The 16025-nt window shown below is 38.8% G+C and overlaps 2 protein-coding genes across 2 annotated transcripts in view; one reads left to right on the top strand and one right to left on the bottom strand.

The window, feature by feature from the left end:
* Positions 1-1800: 1800 nt before the first annotated feature.
* Positions 1801-13217, bottom strand: men1 (multiple endocrine neoplasia I). Its single transcript, XM_047599836.1, has 10 exons — positions 13083-13217; positions 10846-11323; positions 10551-10759; positions 8918-9046; positions 8789-8829; positions 8624-8711; positions 7548-7684; positions 5788-5932; positions 4432-4605; positions 1801-2829 (listed from the first exon to the last, which is right to left on the bottom strand). Exons 2-10 carry the CDS (start codon positions 11279-11281, stop codon positions 2245-2247), a joined length of 1944 nt encoding a protein of 647 aa, XP_047455792.1. The 5' UTR covers positions 11282-11323; positions 13083-13217; the 3' UTR covers positions 1801-2244.
* Positions 13218-14241: 1024 nt separating this feature from the next.
* rtn3 (reticulon 3) overlaps positions 14242-16025 on the top strand; it is a 37201-nt gene continuing 35417 nt past the window's right edge. The window contains exon 1 of the mRNA XM_047599849.1: positions 14242-14563. Within this exon, the coding sequence (XP_047455805.1) occupies positions 14473-14563 (91 nt within the window). The 5' untranslated portion in view covers positions 14242-14472. The remainder of the gene's footprint in view (positions 14564-16025) is intronic.

A 16025-nucleotide genomic window follows, 5' to 3' on the forward strand; every position in this document is an offset into this window, starting at 1 on the left:
AGTTTAGCACTGGTGGCACAAACATGGGGCCCGCGGGCCGAAACCGGGCCGCCAGGGGCGCAAAAATGTGGCCGCGAGGGATGAACTTGCGTGAAAAGTGAAAATAAATAAATGACATAGAAGACTTTCACTAAAAGTAATTGATATACTTCATTTGTCCACTAGGGGGGTTTAAGGACATGGCGCAATGGAACTGAACAGTAGAGGGCAGCAATGTGCTGAAATTGCACTTTTTTTTGTAAAAGTTTAGTCAATTTTTCCCTTTTTTTGATGTTTGTCATTTTCCTAGCGCTGCAGGAACTCATTCATCCCCACAGATATTAAAATACACTGTCGCACATCTGCACACAACACTCTTTAGCTAAATGTTTTATTTACTGTATATTTTTTGTAAATTTTACTTCATTCTTATGTCTACGTCTTATTCTTATATGTTTTTTCTTAAATAATTTCCCTGTGGGCTTCATTAAAGTGATCTTGAATCTTGAGTGTAGATATTTATTGGTTATTGTGCAGTTGTGTTACTGGTTCCTCCGGCTTGAGATCAAACTGAGCTGAACTAAAATGAGTTTGACACCCCTGGTTTAGATCCTACTCTTAATGTGAGTAAATAAATAAATAAGTAATATATACAGTATATCAGGTTAAATTTAAGCCTTTAACTCGAAATTCTGTCTTCAGACATCTCATTTATAGTCTCAATACTGGCTCTAAAAAGATAAATTATTTACAGATCTTCACTAAAACAATCTAAAAAAGTATTGACTTTGAAAGTTTTGACTTATAATACTTGTATAGTGCATTAAATTTGACTAACAAACAGCTGTTTAGTTAAATTAGCAAATGCTACCATCCCAACACAACTTATTTTTTCATTTTTTTTAATATACTAGTTATAAATTATTTAGAAATTAGTAAAAAAAAAATCTAGTATATATTTTATATTAAACAAAAAATATATTCCAATTTTTTTTGGTTCTATTCTTTTGTACTGTATTAGTTTAAAATGTGTAGTTGATTAATTAGATGTAAATTAAGATTTTGTTCGTTCATAACTTCCACAAAATAAATAAATTAAAAATCTAACATTAACTTGCAGCAGCAACTACGAAAAAAAAATGTGCAAAACCTAAAATGTAAACTTGAATATTTACTCATTAGGCCCTTTTAGTTTTGATGATTTTAGCATTTTTTTGTTGCATGTTGTGTTTACTTTGTGTCCTAGTTTTTGTAATGTTCAATTAAAGTCTTAAATCAGAATATTTGTCTAGTATTTCCTAATTTTTAACGTATAATTTAGATTTAAACTTTCTCTTTCTAACGGGAACATGCATAAACCATTTATATATAAAATAAAAAATAAATATATATATATATATATAAATTATATTTTTGTTATATATATGTTGCATGAATATCCCACTCATACCTTTAATCACTTTATCACAGATTAAAATCTCATCACACGTATTTTTTCCTCCTTCAGGTTTTTATTACTTGCAGATACAAAAAAAACAAAAACAAGAACAAAAAAAAACCACAAGTCATCAAGCAAATGGATGTAACGGCGGTTGGTGGGTGGGGTGGTGGGGTGGGGGGGGTAAACAGTGCATGGTCTCCCTGGTCTCTTCTAATCGTAAATAAATCGATCCAGCTCGGCTACTCTCAGAACTCACCTACATTAGAAAAGAACGGAGGCAAAGTAAGGCAACGACAGAGCTAGCAAGAAAGAAGCTGTCAATAGAGCAGAGTGGACAATGTTACACAGTAACTATCCTAAAATTAATCACTTTTTAAAAAGGCTTCAGTCGACAAAACAGCTGATATTTACATGTCTGTAGGTTTGCGTTTGGCCTCCACGCGTCCGTGTGCAATTGGCTGCCAATTAAAAAACACAAACTACTGATGAGTGAACGCCTGTGACCTATCTAGAAAAATAACAAAAATAAAAACCCGGGGCAGGTTCCCCCCGGGAGCTAAACGTGTTTAAATAAAGACGAGAATGAAATGTTCACTCCTTCAGTTCAAACCTGATATGTGACGCTTTCGATCCAGATCGAGAGGGTGTAAAATCCCCCCCCCGGATAAGAAAACACTGGTTTTCATTTATTATTATTATTATTATTATTATTAGTTTTTTGTTTTTTTTTCGCTGACAGACAGAACGTCCCTGCTGATGCTGTTCACAGTATCTCCTACCGCCTCCTACCGCCTCCTACGGCTCTAGCTTTGTTTTGTTTTTTTTTACAGTGACTTGCGCTGGCGCTTCATGAAGGACATGGAGTAGTCTCCGGCCGGCGTGCTCTTCTGCCTCTTCATCTGGACCTGGGACTGGGCGGTGAGCTGCAGCTTGATGGCGCTCGAGTTCACCTTGGCCGCGCACAGCAGCTCCTTCATGCCCTTCATCTTCTCGCTCTGGAAGGCGACCACGGGACCCGGCGGGGACGGGGACATGGACGCCTGCTGCTGCTGCTGCTGCTGGGACGTGGGCGAGGACGCCGGGCTCGGGCTCGGGGATTTCGGTTTTCCTTCCGAGTCTGCAGCTCGTAGCCCCTGAGAGGAGCGGCGGCGGACGCCCCCCTCCCCGACCTTCTTGGGCTGAGCTGTGGTTGTGGTGGTTGTTGTTGTTGTTGTTGTTGTTGACGACTGGGAGGACGGGGAGGTGGGAGCTCCAGGAGGAGGAGGAGCAGGAGGAGGTGAGTTCTGGTCCTCCAGCCTGGACTCCCTCCTCGGGCCTCGTCTGCGGCCTTCGCGGGGGTCCTCGCTGGACTGGTCGTCGTCGTCCTGGGACTCGGGCTCTTTGGTGATGATCGACACCTTCTGACGCACCTGAGGGACCAGAGACACGTTTTTAAAAAGCTCCGACATATAAGACACATATGATATTGAAGATTGAAAATTGAAGATTAGAAAATTGAACTGATGACAGAGAGCTACAAAATATGGTTGTAATGGGAGTCAATGGGACATTTTTATCCTTGATGATTCATCTGATAAACAATGGGTCAAAAAATATGGTTATAATGGGAGTCAATGGGACATTTTTGTCCTTTAATGACTCAAAAAGGTAGAAAATTAAACTGATGACAGAGAGTTAAAAAATATGGTTGTAATGGGAGTCAATGGGACATTTTTGTCCTTAATGACTCGAGCGTAGTAAATTTGTAAATTTTAATCTGATGAACGATGGGTTAAAAAATCTAGTTATAATGGGAGTCAATGGGATATTTTTTCCTGACTCAAAAGGGTAGGAAATTAAACTGATGACAGAGGGTTAAACGTGTGGTTATAATGGGAGTCAATGGGACATTTTTATCCTTAATGATTCAAGAAATTAGAAAATTAAACTGATGACAGAGAGTTAAAAAATCTGTTTATAATGGGCGTCAATGGGACATTTTTGTCCTTAATGACTCAAAAAGGTAGAAAATTAAACTGATGACAGAGAGTTAAAAAATATGGTTATAATGGGAGTCAATGGGACATTTTTGTCCTTGATGATTCAAGAGATTAGAAAATTAAACTGATGACAGAGGGTTAAAAGTGTGGTTGTAATGGGAGTCAATGGGACATTTTTGTCCTTAATGACTCAAAAGGGTAGAAAATTAAACTGATGAACGATGGGTTAAAAAATCTGGTTAGAATGGGAGTCAATGGGACATTTTTGTCCTTTAATGACTCAAAAAGGTAGAAAATTAAACTGATGACAGAGAGTTAAACGTGTGGTTGTAATGGGAGTCAATGGGACATTTTTGTCCTTAATGGCTCAAGAGTTTAGAAAATTACACTGATGACAGAGGGTTAAAAAATATGGTTAGAATGGGAGTCAATGGGACATTTTTGTCCTTAAAGACTCAAGAGACTCAAAGACTCAAAATTAAACTGATGACAGAGGGTTAAAAAATGTGGTTATGATTGGAGTCAATGGGACATTTTTGTCCTCGATGATTCAAGAAATTAGAAAATTAAACTGATGAATGATGGGTTAAAAAATATGGTTATAATGGGAGTCAATGGGACATTTTTGTCCTTAGAGACACAAGAGCGTAGTAAATTTTAAATCTGATGCTACACAAAACTAATAATGCACTCAAGTCAATATTTTAGATAATCTTGGTCATATCCAAGACTGATTTGAAAAAAAAAAAAACAACTTTAGTTCTATTTATTTCCCATAAAAAGTACTTTAATCAAACTGACATTTAAAGGGTTAAAATAGAAGAACAGGGTAGATGATATGATTTTAATAATTCATGTCCTGATAAGAGGTTTTCAACACTCAGACATCAGTTTAATTTTCTACCATCTTCAGTCATCAAGGACCAAAATGCCCACTTCCAAAAAAAAAAAAAAAAAACTGCCATAAAACCTCATTACTTAATATTTTTTTTCCTGAATGAATCAGACGCCGAAGTCTTGACGTTTACTCACCTGAGCGTCGAAGCGACTCAGAGACTGGACCAGGTACGTGGCCCAGCCCACGTGAAGGACCGGCGTGGGGCTTCCCTCCTCCCACTTGCAGATGCCGTCGTAAAAACGCAGCAGGTGTGCAAAGCATTCTGGGTCTTGGAGTGCTGAGAAGACCGCGGCCTGTTTAGGGTGATCCTGCCAAGAGGAAATCGATGCAAACTTTACTCGACGCTGCAGATAAACATGTGGCCATCACACAGAAAATATAAAAACTAAAAGTCTTCAGGATGTGAAAAAAACGTCCGCTTCCAAAAAAACTTCTATAAAAATCTAACTGATAAATATTTCTTTCTACATAAATCTCCTAAATCACTTTAGCACTTTTACAAGATACTACTGAGTAGTTTTATTGTGCAATTTGAAATTTACTACACTCTTGAGGCATTAAGGACAAAAATGTCCCATTGACTTCCATTATAACCACATTTTTTTAAACCATTTAGAGGATTTTAATCATAAAATCCATTTTCTTTTCAAATCAGTCTTGGATATGACGAAGATTATCTGAAATATTGAATGCACATGAATATTTTTGCACTGTATTAGACAAAAATGTCCCATTGACTTCCATTATAACCACATTTTTTGAAACCGTCAGGATGTTTATTTAACCATCCAAATCATGACCAAAAACTAATGTTTCTTTTCAAATCAGGTATGACGAAGATTATCTGAAATATTGAATGCACTTGAATGCATCACTATTTTTGCACTTGTATTAGACAAAAATGTCCCATTGACTTCCATTATAACCCCTTTTTTTAACCGTCAGGCATCAGTTTAATTTTCTACCCTCCAATCATGGACAAAAATGTCCACGTCCAAAATAACCTGCCATAAAAACTTAATTTTTATTTATTTTTTTTTAGCATGAATCTCTTAAACTACTGCAGCACTTTACAAAACTACCAAAAATCCAACCATTTAGAGGATTTTAACCATAAAACTAATGTTTCTTTTCAAATCAGTCTTGGGTATGACACAGATTATCTGAAATACTGAATGCACTTGAATGCATCACAATTTTTGCACTTGTATTAGACAAAAAATGTCCCATTGACTTCCATTATAACCACATTTTTTTTAAAAAAATCCAACCATTTAGAGGATTTTAACCATAAAATCCATTTTCCATTAAACTAATGTTTCTTTTCAAATCAGGTATGACAAAGATTATCTGAAATACTGAATGCACTTGAATGCATCACAATTTTTGCACTTGTATTAGACAAAAAATGTCCCATTGACTTCCATTATAACTGCATTTCCCATTTTCCAGGCCTCACATTATTATGTGGGACGGGAGGAAGCTCTCACCTTGTCGGCTCCGTCTCCCCCGTCTCCTCCCTCCCCAGGACTCTCTGCAGCAGAAGACGTCTCCTTCAGCAGAGTGGGGATGACGTCGTTGGCGATGTCAAAGAATTCCTTGTAGATCTCCTCGTCCTCGCGGAAGTAGTTGTATCTGCAGGAGAAACGAATTGATTTTTAGTGTAATGCAAGATCTTTAGAAGAATGAGTGTGAGATTAAAAGGCTTTATTTATTGGACTTAATGCAGAGACAAGATAACAAAAGGCTTTTAGTTTATTTAAGATCAGATCTGGGCTCAGATCGGCTGATACTTGATATTAAAAGATGGGTGAATAGGGGCAAAAAGAAAAAGACTTGATCGGGACATCCCTAGCAGCTGTGTTACACAAAACGGTCCAGACGTGAAGTGACCTCCACAAAGAATCCACTGTTATGAACAGAGGTTTCCTTTTCACGGCGCACAGAGGCCAAGCTGAGACGTGAAGAACAATGGTGGAGCAGGAAGAGGAAGCCGAGCGATGGAGAGGGAATGTGTGCGTCGGGTCAGCGTCGGTATTTATAGCTGCAGCTTTAGAGGAGAGAGCGCGAGGACGCAGAGACGGACACTTCCCGGATAAAATAAAAACACACACCACGTCCTCTGTGACTCATCGTGGTTAAATAAAAAAATAAAAACGAACACAACCAGAGCTCAGATCTTTGTCTAAACTTATTTTCATTTTCTGACATTTTTCATGTGGACGAAGCACAAGTAAAGAAATATAACTGTGGATCTGGCGCCATCTAGTGTTGATCTGGTGAAACTACACCTGAGCCTCTGTACATTTTAGTTGAGTAACTCTGTCTTAAACTGGTCTCAGACACCATAGGACACACTCAGAATGACAAATGTCCATTTTAGAGGGACAAGGGGCATCTACACAATATTAGGGAGGTGGTCACAAAACCACATTATTACCTTTTATTATATTTTATGGCATTTAATGAGCTGTTTACGTAACTACAACAGCTGTGAACTGTCATCACATCACTGATAGATGAGACAAGAGCTTTGAGTTAAAAGTTTATTTTGAGTGTTTGTCACATTATTTAGTGCTTTTTTATTTCTAAGACTTTAGAAATATAAGACATATTCATCCTGAGATGAAGTAGCAGTACTTTAACCCTCAGATCTGTTTAATTTACCACCTTCTTGTAAACTTAGCAGACAAAAACGTCCAAAAACTGCTATAAAAACTTATTAAAACTAATTAATTTATTTATTTTAATGGAAATTAATTCGTTTTTCTGATTTTTTTCTGCCTTCTAAGCTCAATAACACAAGCACAAAAAGACATGAATGTTTCATACACAGACACTATTACGGGGGAAATGTCTGATTTTAGTGTTGAACACAAACAATGACAAGTTAAATTAAACCCTAATATTTCAGAATGAAAGATTTTATTGTATCGTGGCTGAAAGATTTAAAAATGTAGTTTTAATGGAAGTCAATGGGACTTTTATGGCGGTAAATTCTAAATCTGATGCTACATAAAGACTAATAATCCAGTCACATCTATAAAACATTAGTTTTATGGAAAATAGCAAATTTTTCAGTGATTTTATCAAATTTAGATTTAAAAGGTTGAATCTCTGGTCGTTTTGTGCTGAAGTGGTTCAAGGAAAACATCTGAAACAAAAACTCGGTTTGTTTCTAGCACAGTTTAGGATCCATGTGTTTTTTTTTTGTCCACTTGTTTTGTGTGATAAAGTCGTAATAACTCACTCCTGCATGACCTGAGCGGCCTGGGCCCAGGACCTCAGGGCCTCGCGAACGTCCCGGTGTCTGTAGTGGAAACCTGCCAGGTACATGTAGGGGTAGATGTGCTCGTTGTTGTAGTGTTTCTGAGCAGAACTCACGGCCTTAAAGTCAGAGAGAGAACAAACAAAAAAGTCTAATTCAGGAGCAGCAATAAGTTTAACAGGAGATATTTCTGATAAACAAATTCAAACGGTGTCAAACTGTGTTGATCCTGAAACGTTTCTGAACTTTGACGGCTGCACTTTTTGTGGCGACGCTGCAAACATGATGTTCCAAAGGCTAAATTTACCCTTTATCTGGTTTAAGCTAATGAAGCAACAGCTTCCACTGATAGTGTCAGTATCCACTGTCATTAAAGTCCAGCATTTTAGTTAAATCTACGCAGAAAATACTTTGACTGTATTCAGACACGAAGGGAAAAAATACTTCATCACAGTGGCTAAGTCGCACATAAAAAATACAGGAGAATCACAAGTAAAAAAAAAAAAAAAAAAAAAAGATTAAACATTTATTGAATAAGGAAAAATCTAATAAAAAAAATAAATAAAAAAGTAAATATCTAGTGAAATAAAATAAAAAATAAAATATAAGTAAATATCTAGTCATATAAAAAAATTAAATAAAATATAAGTAAATATCTAGTCAAATAAAATAATAAATATTAGTAAATTATATCTATATTTAATTAAACTTAAACTTTTTTTAAAAAAAATACATAAAAGTCTAGTAAAATAAACTGTTTATATCTAGTGCAATAAAATAAAAAAATTATTATTGTGAAAATCCAGTAAAATAAAATATAAGTAATGAATGACATAAGAATGAAATAGCAAAATAAAGTAAAATCCAGTAAAATAAAAACACAATATAAGTTAAATTATTCACTTAAATAAAACGTAAGTAAAAATCTAGTAAAATGGAATAAAACAGTATAAGGAAAAATATACAAATATATGAACAAACGTACTATAAAAAGGTTCTTTATTTCATTTTATTTTATTATTAACAGGGAAACTATAAAAACCATGTAAATAATTTACCTTGAGGTGGATGTTCAGGGGACTCTCCTTTCCTGGGATCGGTTCCTGGTCCTCCAGGTCTGCCAGCGTCCCCATAGCCATCGGATATCTGTGGACAGGAGGGGACGGGAGGGACATTAAGACAGGATTCTTTAACAGTGAAAGGTTTTCATTACAAACACTCACCTGTCCAGGTTCCCTCGGTCATAGAGCAGCCAGAGGAGCTTCTGTGAAACAAAGATCGTTTCTAATCAACATCCAGACATTTCCCTCCAGTCGTACATTAAACAAACAGACGTGTCTCAGGTCTCTCACCTGCTGTAGCTGCAGCAGCTCAGAGCTGTCGGTGTGAAGGTCCAGAGACGGGTTGATGGCGCAGACCATGAAGGCCACCTCCATGTTCCTGTCACACTTCATGTAGGAGCCCTTCAGATACAGCCAGCTCTGAAACAAGGCGACACAAACACCGGACGACACCGTTACAGCCGAGGACTCCACGTTAACACCGGGGTATCATAACGACATATTTCTGCATGTCTCAAACTAAAATCTAATGTTTGTGCTCTTGGTTTCTTTAGACCATGAAGATTTAAAATGATTTAATAGAGTTGTGAAGGAAACGACTCCAGAGCCACAAACAGCAGCGGCCTGTGTAGTTGATCTACATTAATATTAAACATAAAGCTGCTGAGACGTGGTATTCTACGGACAAATGTAAGTAAGTAAGTTAAATAAGTATCAGCAAATAAATCTAATTTATAGCAAATGGTTGACTTTTAGTCTAACTTTGCTAGCTAGCCGTTATTATTGTAATTTTATAAATAGACTGATTAAAAATTAAAAAAAAAAACGCAGTCTCCTATTTTGTGCCGTTGACTGTATAAATAGTAGTGATGCGAAGATTGATACTGAAATATCGATATTTCTGATAACAGATTTTCATGGCTCTAAAATCGATTCACAATTATCGATATTATCGAAACCAGGTCTTTATGCTCTAAAATCGATACTGAATTCAAAATATCGATACTTCCGATACCAGGGCTTCATGTTCTAAATTCAATACTTCTGATACCAGCTCTTCATGCTCTAAAATGGATGCTCAAATGAAAATATCGATACTTTCGATACCAGGTCTCTATGCTCTAAAATCGATACTCGAATCAAATTATCGATACTTCCGATACCAGGACTTTATGCTCTAAAATTGATTCACAAATATCGATATTTTCGATACCAGGTCTCTATGCTCTAAAATCAATACTAATATTAAAATATTGATACCTTCAATCCCAGGTCTTTATGCTCTAAAATCGATATTAATATCAAGATATCAATACTTCCGATACCAGGTCTTCATGTTCTAAAATCAATACTCAAATCAAGATATCGATACTTCTGATACCAGGTCTTCAAGTTCTAAAATCAATACTCAAATCTAGATATCGATACTTCCGATACCAGGTCTTCATGTTCTAAAATCGATACTTCTGATACCAGGACTTCATGCTCTAAAATCGATTCACAAATATCGATATTTTTGATACCAGGTCTTCATGCTCTAAAATCGATACTGAACTCAAGGTATCGATGCTTCCGATACCAGGTTTTCATGTTTTAAAATCGATACTTCTGATACCAGCTATTTTTGCTCTAAAATCAATACTAATATCAAAATATTGATACTTCTGATACCAGGTCTTTATGCTCTCAAATTGATTCTAAACTCAAAATGTCAATACTTTTGATACCAGGTCTTCGTGCTCTAAAATCGATACTTAAATCAAAATATCGATACCTTCGAGTTCATGATAGTTGGAACAGCATCATAATTATCGGCTTTTATCGAGACAGTAGAAACTAATAAACTGATAATAACAACAGGTTTTAAACTCTAATCGCTGGTGGCTCGTCCTCGTGTCCCCACCAGCTCACAGGACGTCCTCACCTTCTCATTGACTCCTGCCGTGACCGTCTGTCCTCTCCGGTCCTCGTTACCCTTCCCGTGCCAGGTGACCTCCGCCGTCTCCTCGCCGTTTTTGCCGAATATGACCCAGGCGTGGTCCTCGGACAGAGCCAGGTGGACGTCCTTCAGCCCCAACACCTGACACGCCGCCACCACCGCGAAAGCCACCCCCGAGCTGTCCAGTTTGGTGCCTGGTCCAAGTTTAAACAAAAACATCAACATTAATAAGACGCAAGTTCTCACAAAAACGTTATTTTTTTGTGTTTAGATGTTGCACCTGTGATGAGGCTGAAGAGCGACTGGATGTGCGCCCGGTCCTTGAAGTAAGAGCGACTGAGGCTGTTCCAGATCACGTCGGACACTTTCTTCACCAGCTCCCTGCTGGACCCTGCAGGTGTCCTCCGGTACTGCGACAGGTCCACCGCCCCGCGGATCTGGGCCGTGAAGCGCTCGTACAGCGCCGAGATCATCCCCAGCTCCACGGTGGGGAAGCAGGAGTTGGGGCAGTCCGGCTCCAGCGGTTCGAACTGGACGCCGGGGACGTTGATGGGGACGACCCGGTTCACGGCGAGGAAGTGCTCCACGAAGCCCAGGACCAGCGAGAGGAGGGCGAGGTCCGGCTCGGGCTTGCAGAGCTCGGCCTCGAAGAGTTGGACCACGCCGTCAATCCCTCGAAGGGGGAAGTGCTTCTTCTGGGCCGAGTGCAAACCCATGACGTCTGGTTTCAGTCTGTATGTGTCTCCTCACCTGCAGTACTGAATATTACAGAGACGTCAGGTTAAAACGCTCTGAAGCTGAACAGATAATAGACATCCACCGATGTGGATTTTTTTAGGGCCGATACCGATTCTGAGCCGATACTGACTTTTCTCCCTCCATTTAGAAATAATTCAAAACAAATGCTACAAGTCTCAATTAAACCAAAAACATGAACATTTATTGAACTCAAAGAATATTTAACACTCACACACACTCTGTTAGTGGGGAAATGTATGGGCTGCACAGTCCACAGTGTCTCCAGCAGCACAGGGCTGCCTGTGGATGCGCCTGTTTAGAAATCTTGTCAGAGGAGAAAAAAATTTATCAGCGAACGCACCCAGGTATCAGCCGATACCGATACCAGTAAAATATGCAAATATCGGCCTGATATATCGGCCGACCTTTTAATTCATTTCCTTATAGGAACAGTACCTGATTTATCCTCTGGCTTGAGACTGTTGCCATAGAGACGGCTATAATAATAATAATGATAAGAAATTTAAATAAATAAATAAATTTACGTCAACGACAGTTTACTATGAATTAGATTTATTCGCTGATTCTTTATTTAATCTGACAAACATTTACCTATAGAATACCATGTCTCAACAGCTTTATGTTTAATATTTTATATATAAATTGCACAGGCTACTGCTATTTTTTGCTATATCCTATATTCAAGTTATTGCGGTAATTTAAAAGATGGACTGATACCAAACACAGGCTCTTATTTTATGTGTACACATTTCGTATGTATGGTATATAATTTTTTTTTTTAACAATTCGGATGGAATTATTGACTTGATTCTTGTTCATTGTACAATATTTTACATTTTACTGTATCATTTTGAAGAAAAATTCTGACAAAATCACCCAACCTAAAGGCATCCTGACACGTCAGTTTCTCATATTCAGATCATAAAGCCATAAAAACTCTTTCCTCAATAGATCTGTTCAAATATCGGCTTCATTCTTGTTCTGTACCGTAAGTACAGGAGTAGAGCGCAAGCGAAATCGCACAGCGACTAGCTTGTCCGCGGTAAACTCATTGCGGCCCGCTTGTGGTCCGCGCGCCGCATGTTTCACACCTGTGTTATATAGCATTATAATTATTTCGCCTGCGTTTTCCCATTTGCTATTCGGCAAACAGACATAAACCCTGAATATAATTGTTGCATAACAGGTATATACAGTACCAGTAGTAAAAGCGGCGCTAACACAGGCTACATGGCGCGGTGGTGGGCGGGGCACCTTCATCCTATACTACACAGTCAGAGCAAAGCGGATAATTGCAGCATTTACGAGGTTCATAAGAACCTTTAACACGTCTAAACGGCCCCTGATATATCATGAAAACCCGCCCTGAGCCTCCCACGTCCCAGAGATGGATGGAGATGCCCCACGACGCGTGAATTCATTTGCATGCACCGGCGGCTAACATATGCTAACCAGCTAACTTTACCAAATTAAGTTCGCTCGCTTGTTAAACTTAAACATCCCGGCCGTGGTAATTTCCCCACTTGATGCTACGTTGTTTGAACCGCTCCGGGCTGCGTGTGAGCAGAGTGAGCCCACGCACCGTGACAAACAAGACAGCATGGAAGCTAACAAGCTAACTAGTTAGCTAAACTCTTTTAGATAACGCGCTTCCTCTTCAGTAACTCCGGGTGAATACATATATTTATATAAATAAATCCTTGCGCCCACGGCCCGCTCCCACGCACACGTATGATCGGAGCACGAGTGAGTACGTACCCGTTTATCCTCTCAGCCTCCGCCACATGTTTTTGTTTGTGTCCCCCTTCTTTTGCCGCGCAGTTCTCTTTCTCCTACTCGGAAGTAGCGCGTTTGCGTCACATCGCAGATCTGACAACCACACGCACGTACGTAAAAAGCACGTAAGCCTACGTCGACGCATCCCATCCCTGTTGCTTACAGATCTTGGGTCCGTATTAGAAAGAGATTCAAACCGGATGTCATTTCAAAATATTCAGTTCGGCTTGTATCAATTCCTGATCAATAACCTGATTATAATAACAAAGTATTATATAAATTATATATATACAGTTTGCTAAATGCCCCATCTCAATTTATTGCATTTGAGTTGTAAAAATTCTCTTTGTATAATGTTTACGTGTGCGCCTTATTTATTTTTTTCGTTCTCTTTAATGTTTAATTATTTTCTTTTTTTCAACTTCACTTTTTGGAAAGAAGTTGGTGGTGTGTTCGGATTCACTGTGTTTTTATAATGGTAATATTTTAGTGAGGAAGTTGTTCTTTGCGCCCCCCGGTTTGTGCTGGGAGATGTAGTTTTCGAACTACATCATCCATAAATGGACAAAACAGCCCCAGTAGAGGGCAGCACGGCCCCCTTGAGTGATATTTTGCTAGAAAAATGGAACAAAGGTAAACATTAGCCACATAATGGACAACAGGCTACGATGAAAACGCTTTAGAATGACTCAAAACTGCAATATTATCACCAAAAAAGCACACATTAATGTATTATCTTCTAAATAATAATAATAATAATACTCAGAATGCATGCAAGGATGTGATATATAAGCTAACATGGTCGAAATGTGCGTATTGTCATCGACTCAGAGCAGGTGCGACCGACCACACGATGTCTGTGTTCAGGAATATTCCTCGTGCTGCCTTGCATTGCCGTCGAATATTTCCCCAGCGATGAAGATACCCAATTAACAACTGTAATTATTGGGTTGTGTAACAACACGACTGCATTAATAAAACAGTTTCCGGGTGTGTTTCAACGAGCATGTTAATCGTTTCGGTGCGTTCACGTGTCTGTGCTGTAATTTCAGAGACAAAAGACAGTCGGGAGTTGAGATTTGGGAGCCGCGGCGGGGCGCCTTGAACGCACCTCGGCCATTTTGCCCCTCCTCCACCAACGTCCGTCTTCCCCTCCGTCTCTCCTCGCTTTCCTGTCAGTGTGCTCGGCTCGGACTTTGCGTGAAGGTGCGGATCCGCAGTTCCGCTCCTTGGGGAGGAAAAAATAATAATAAAAAAAAAGTATAAAATATATATTTTTTTTTTCTTGAAAGGAAAAGCCAGACATCACCAGACGACATCGGTCGACAGTTGTTGATAAATAAATAAATAATTAAAAAAAAAAAAAATAAAAATGGATCCAATGACTCAGTCCGCCCAGATATCGTCGTCGCAAGGGATTGCCGATGGACAAAACTCTGCTGCCAAAGAATCAAAGCTATCCGGTAAGACGCCACATTTCACCCTTAAACAATCTTATTTTTAAACGATCACGTTTAATCGCTATTTTAACTTGAACGTCGCCTTGTCACCTGTGGTAATACTGAACATATCCGGGGCTAATGACCACCTGCCCCGGACATGTTTTTATTTTAATTGCATACAAATCTCCCCCTTTTTTATATATATATATATATATGTGGCTAATAAACGTGTGAGTTGTGAGCCATTACAGACTGTTTCTAACCAAACTGTGCGCAGTGAAATGTGGAGAGGAGTCTGGTTGGCACAGTTTTGGGCACAGGAGCGGCGCCATATTGTCGACGAGGAGGGGGGCTAATTTTTTTTGCTCATTCTGTGCAAAATAGCGGTGGAATTGAAATGTCAGCGCAAAAAAAATTACATAACGGAGTCCTGCTCTGCAGTGGGTGCGTGTTTATCGATGGGGAAAGTAGCATTACATGACAGTTTTGGGGTGTCGATGCCCTGCACTGCAGATGCATTGTTACTGGGCACCTCTTAAAGGGACACTACCCCTTTTTTTTATTATTATTATTTTTGTGTCTGGATCATCACAACAAAACATCACACCAGATCAGCTTTACTGCCACAATTTATTATTATTATTAATAATTTAGTTATTTATTTGCAGAAATTTTGTATTATTTTGCACCTGCCGGGTTGTCCTATATCGACAAATCTAATAAAAACAAACAATAGTGATTTTATATGCGAGGGAGTGGCAGCGTCCCTGTGTGTTAACGCTGATCTAATCTGAACTCCAGCCACTAAATATGAGCCATCGCAGGGATCGTGAGCACATGTTGGTGCGATGGGCGGCGGCTGGATGGGTCAGAGTTTCAGTTTTGCTCGATCAGGGATGTTCCGCTGTGATAACGGGGCTGAACTTTGCATCGGATCAGTATCAGACTTTTTTTTTTTATTTATTTTAGGTTTCCTCTCATCGCTTGGCTGGCGTGAAAGCTGGAGGATTATTTAGTTATTTTTCCCCTCGTCATCCCGTCTGGACTAAACCCTAATTGAAACAAAAACGATAGTGTTATTTGAGGGAGTGGCTGCGTTTCCATTGCGTTATTAGTATTTTTTTCCAAAATAAAAGTGATATTTCAGAAATTTTGATATACGTGTTAAAGTTGTTTTTTCTCATGCATCATCTCCGGTGACGTGGAAATGCGAATAAAACAACTTTTGCGATAAACTTTTATATCGATACGTCTAGAAAAAAAATAGGAAAATTTTGATATTTAGCTTTTGAGCATTTCTAAGGGGAATGGAAACGCAGCCAATGTGTTGAATTGATATAAACTGAACATGTGGACCATAAAAATAATTGTTAGCACATGTGGTGTGATGGGCTGGACCCGGTTGATATCGGGGCTGAACCTGGTATCGGCTCAATATCGAGCTTTTATGAATTTTAAGTTGACCATAAACCAAAACTCCTCC

Source organism: Mugil cephalus, chromosome 1, assembly GCF_022458985.1.
Source record: "Mugil cephalus isolate CIBA_MC_2020 chromosome 1, CIBA_Mcephalus_1.1, whole genome shotgun sequence".
NCBI lineage: Eukaryota > Metazoa > Chordata > Actinopteri > Mugiliformes > Mugilidae > Mugil > Mugil cephalus.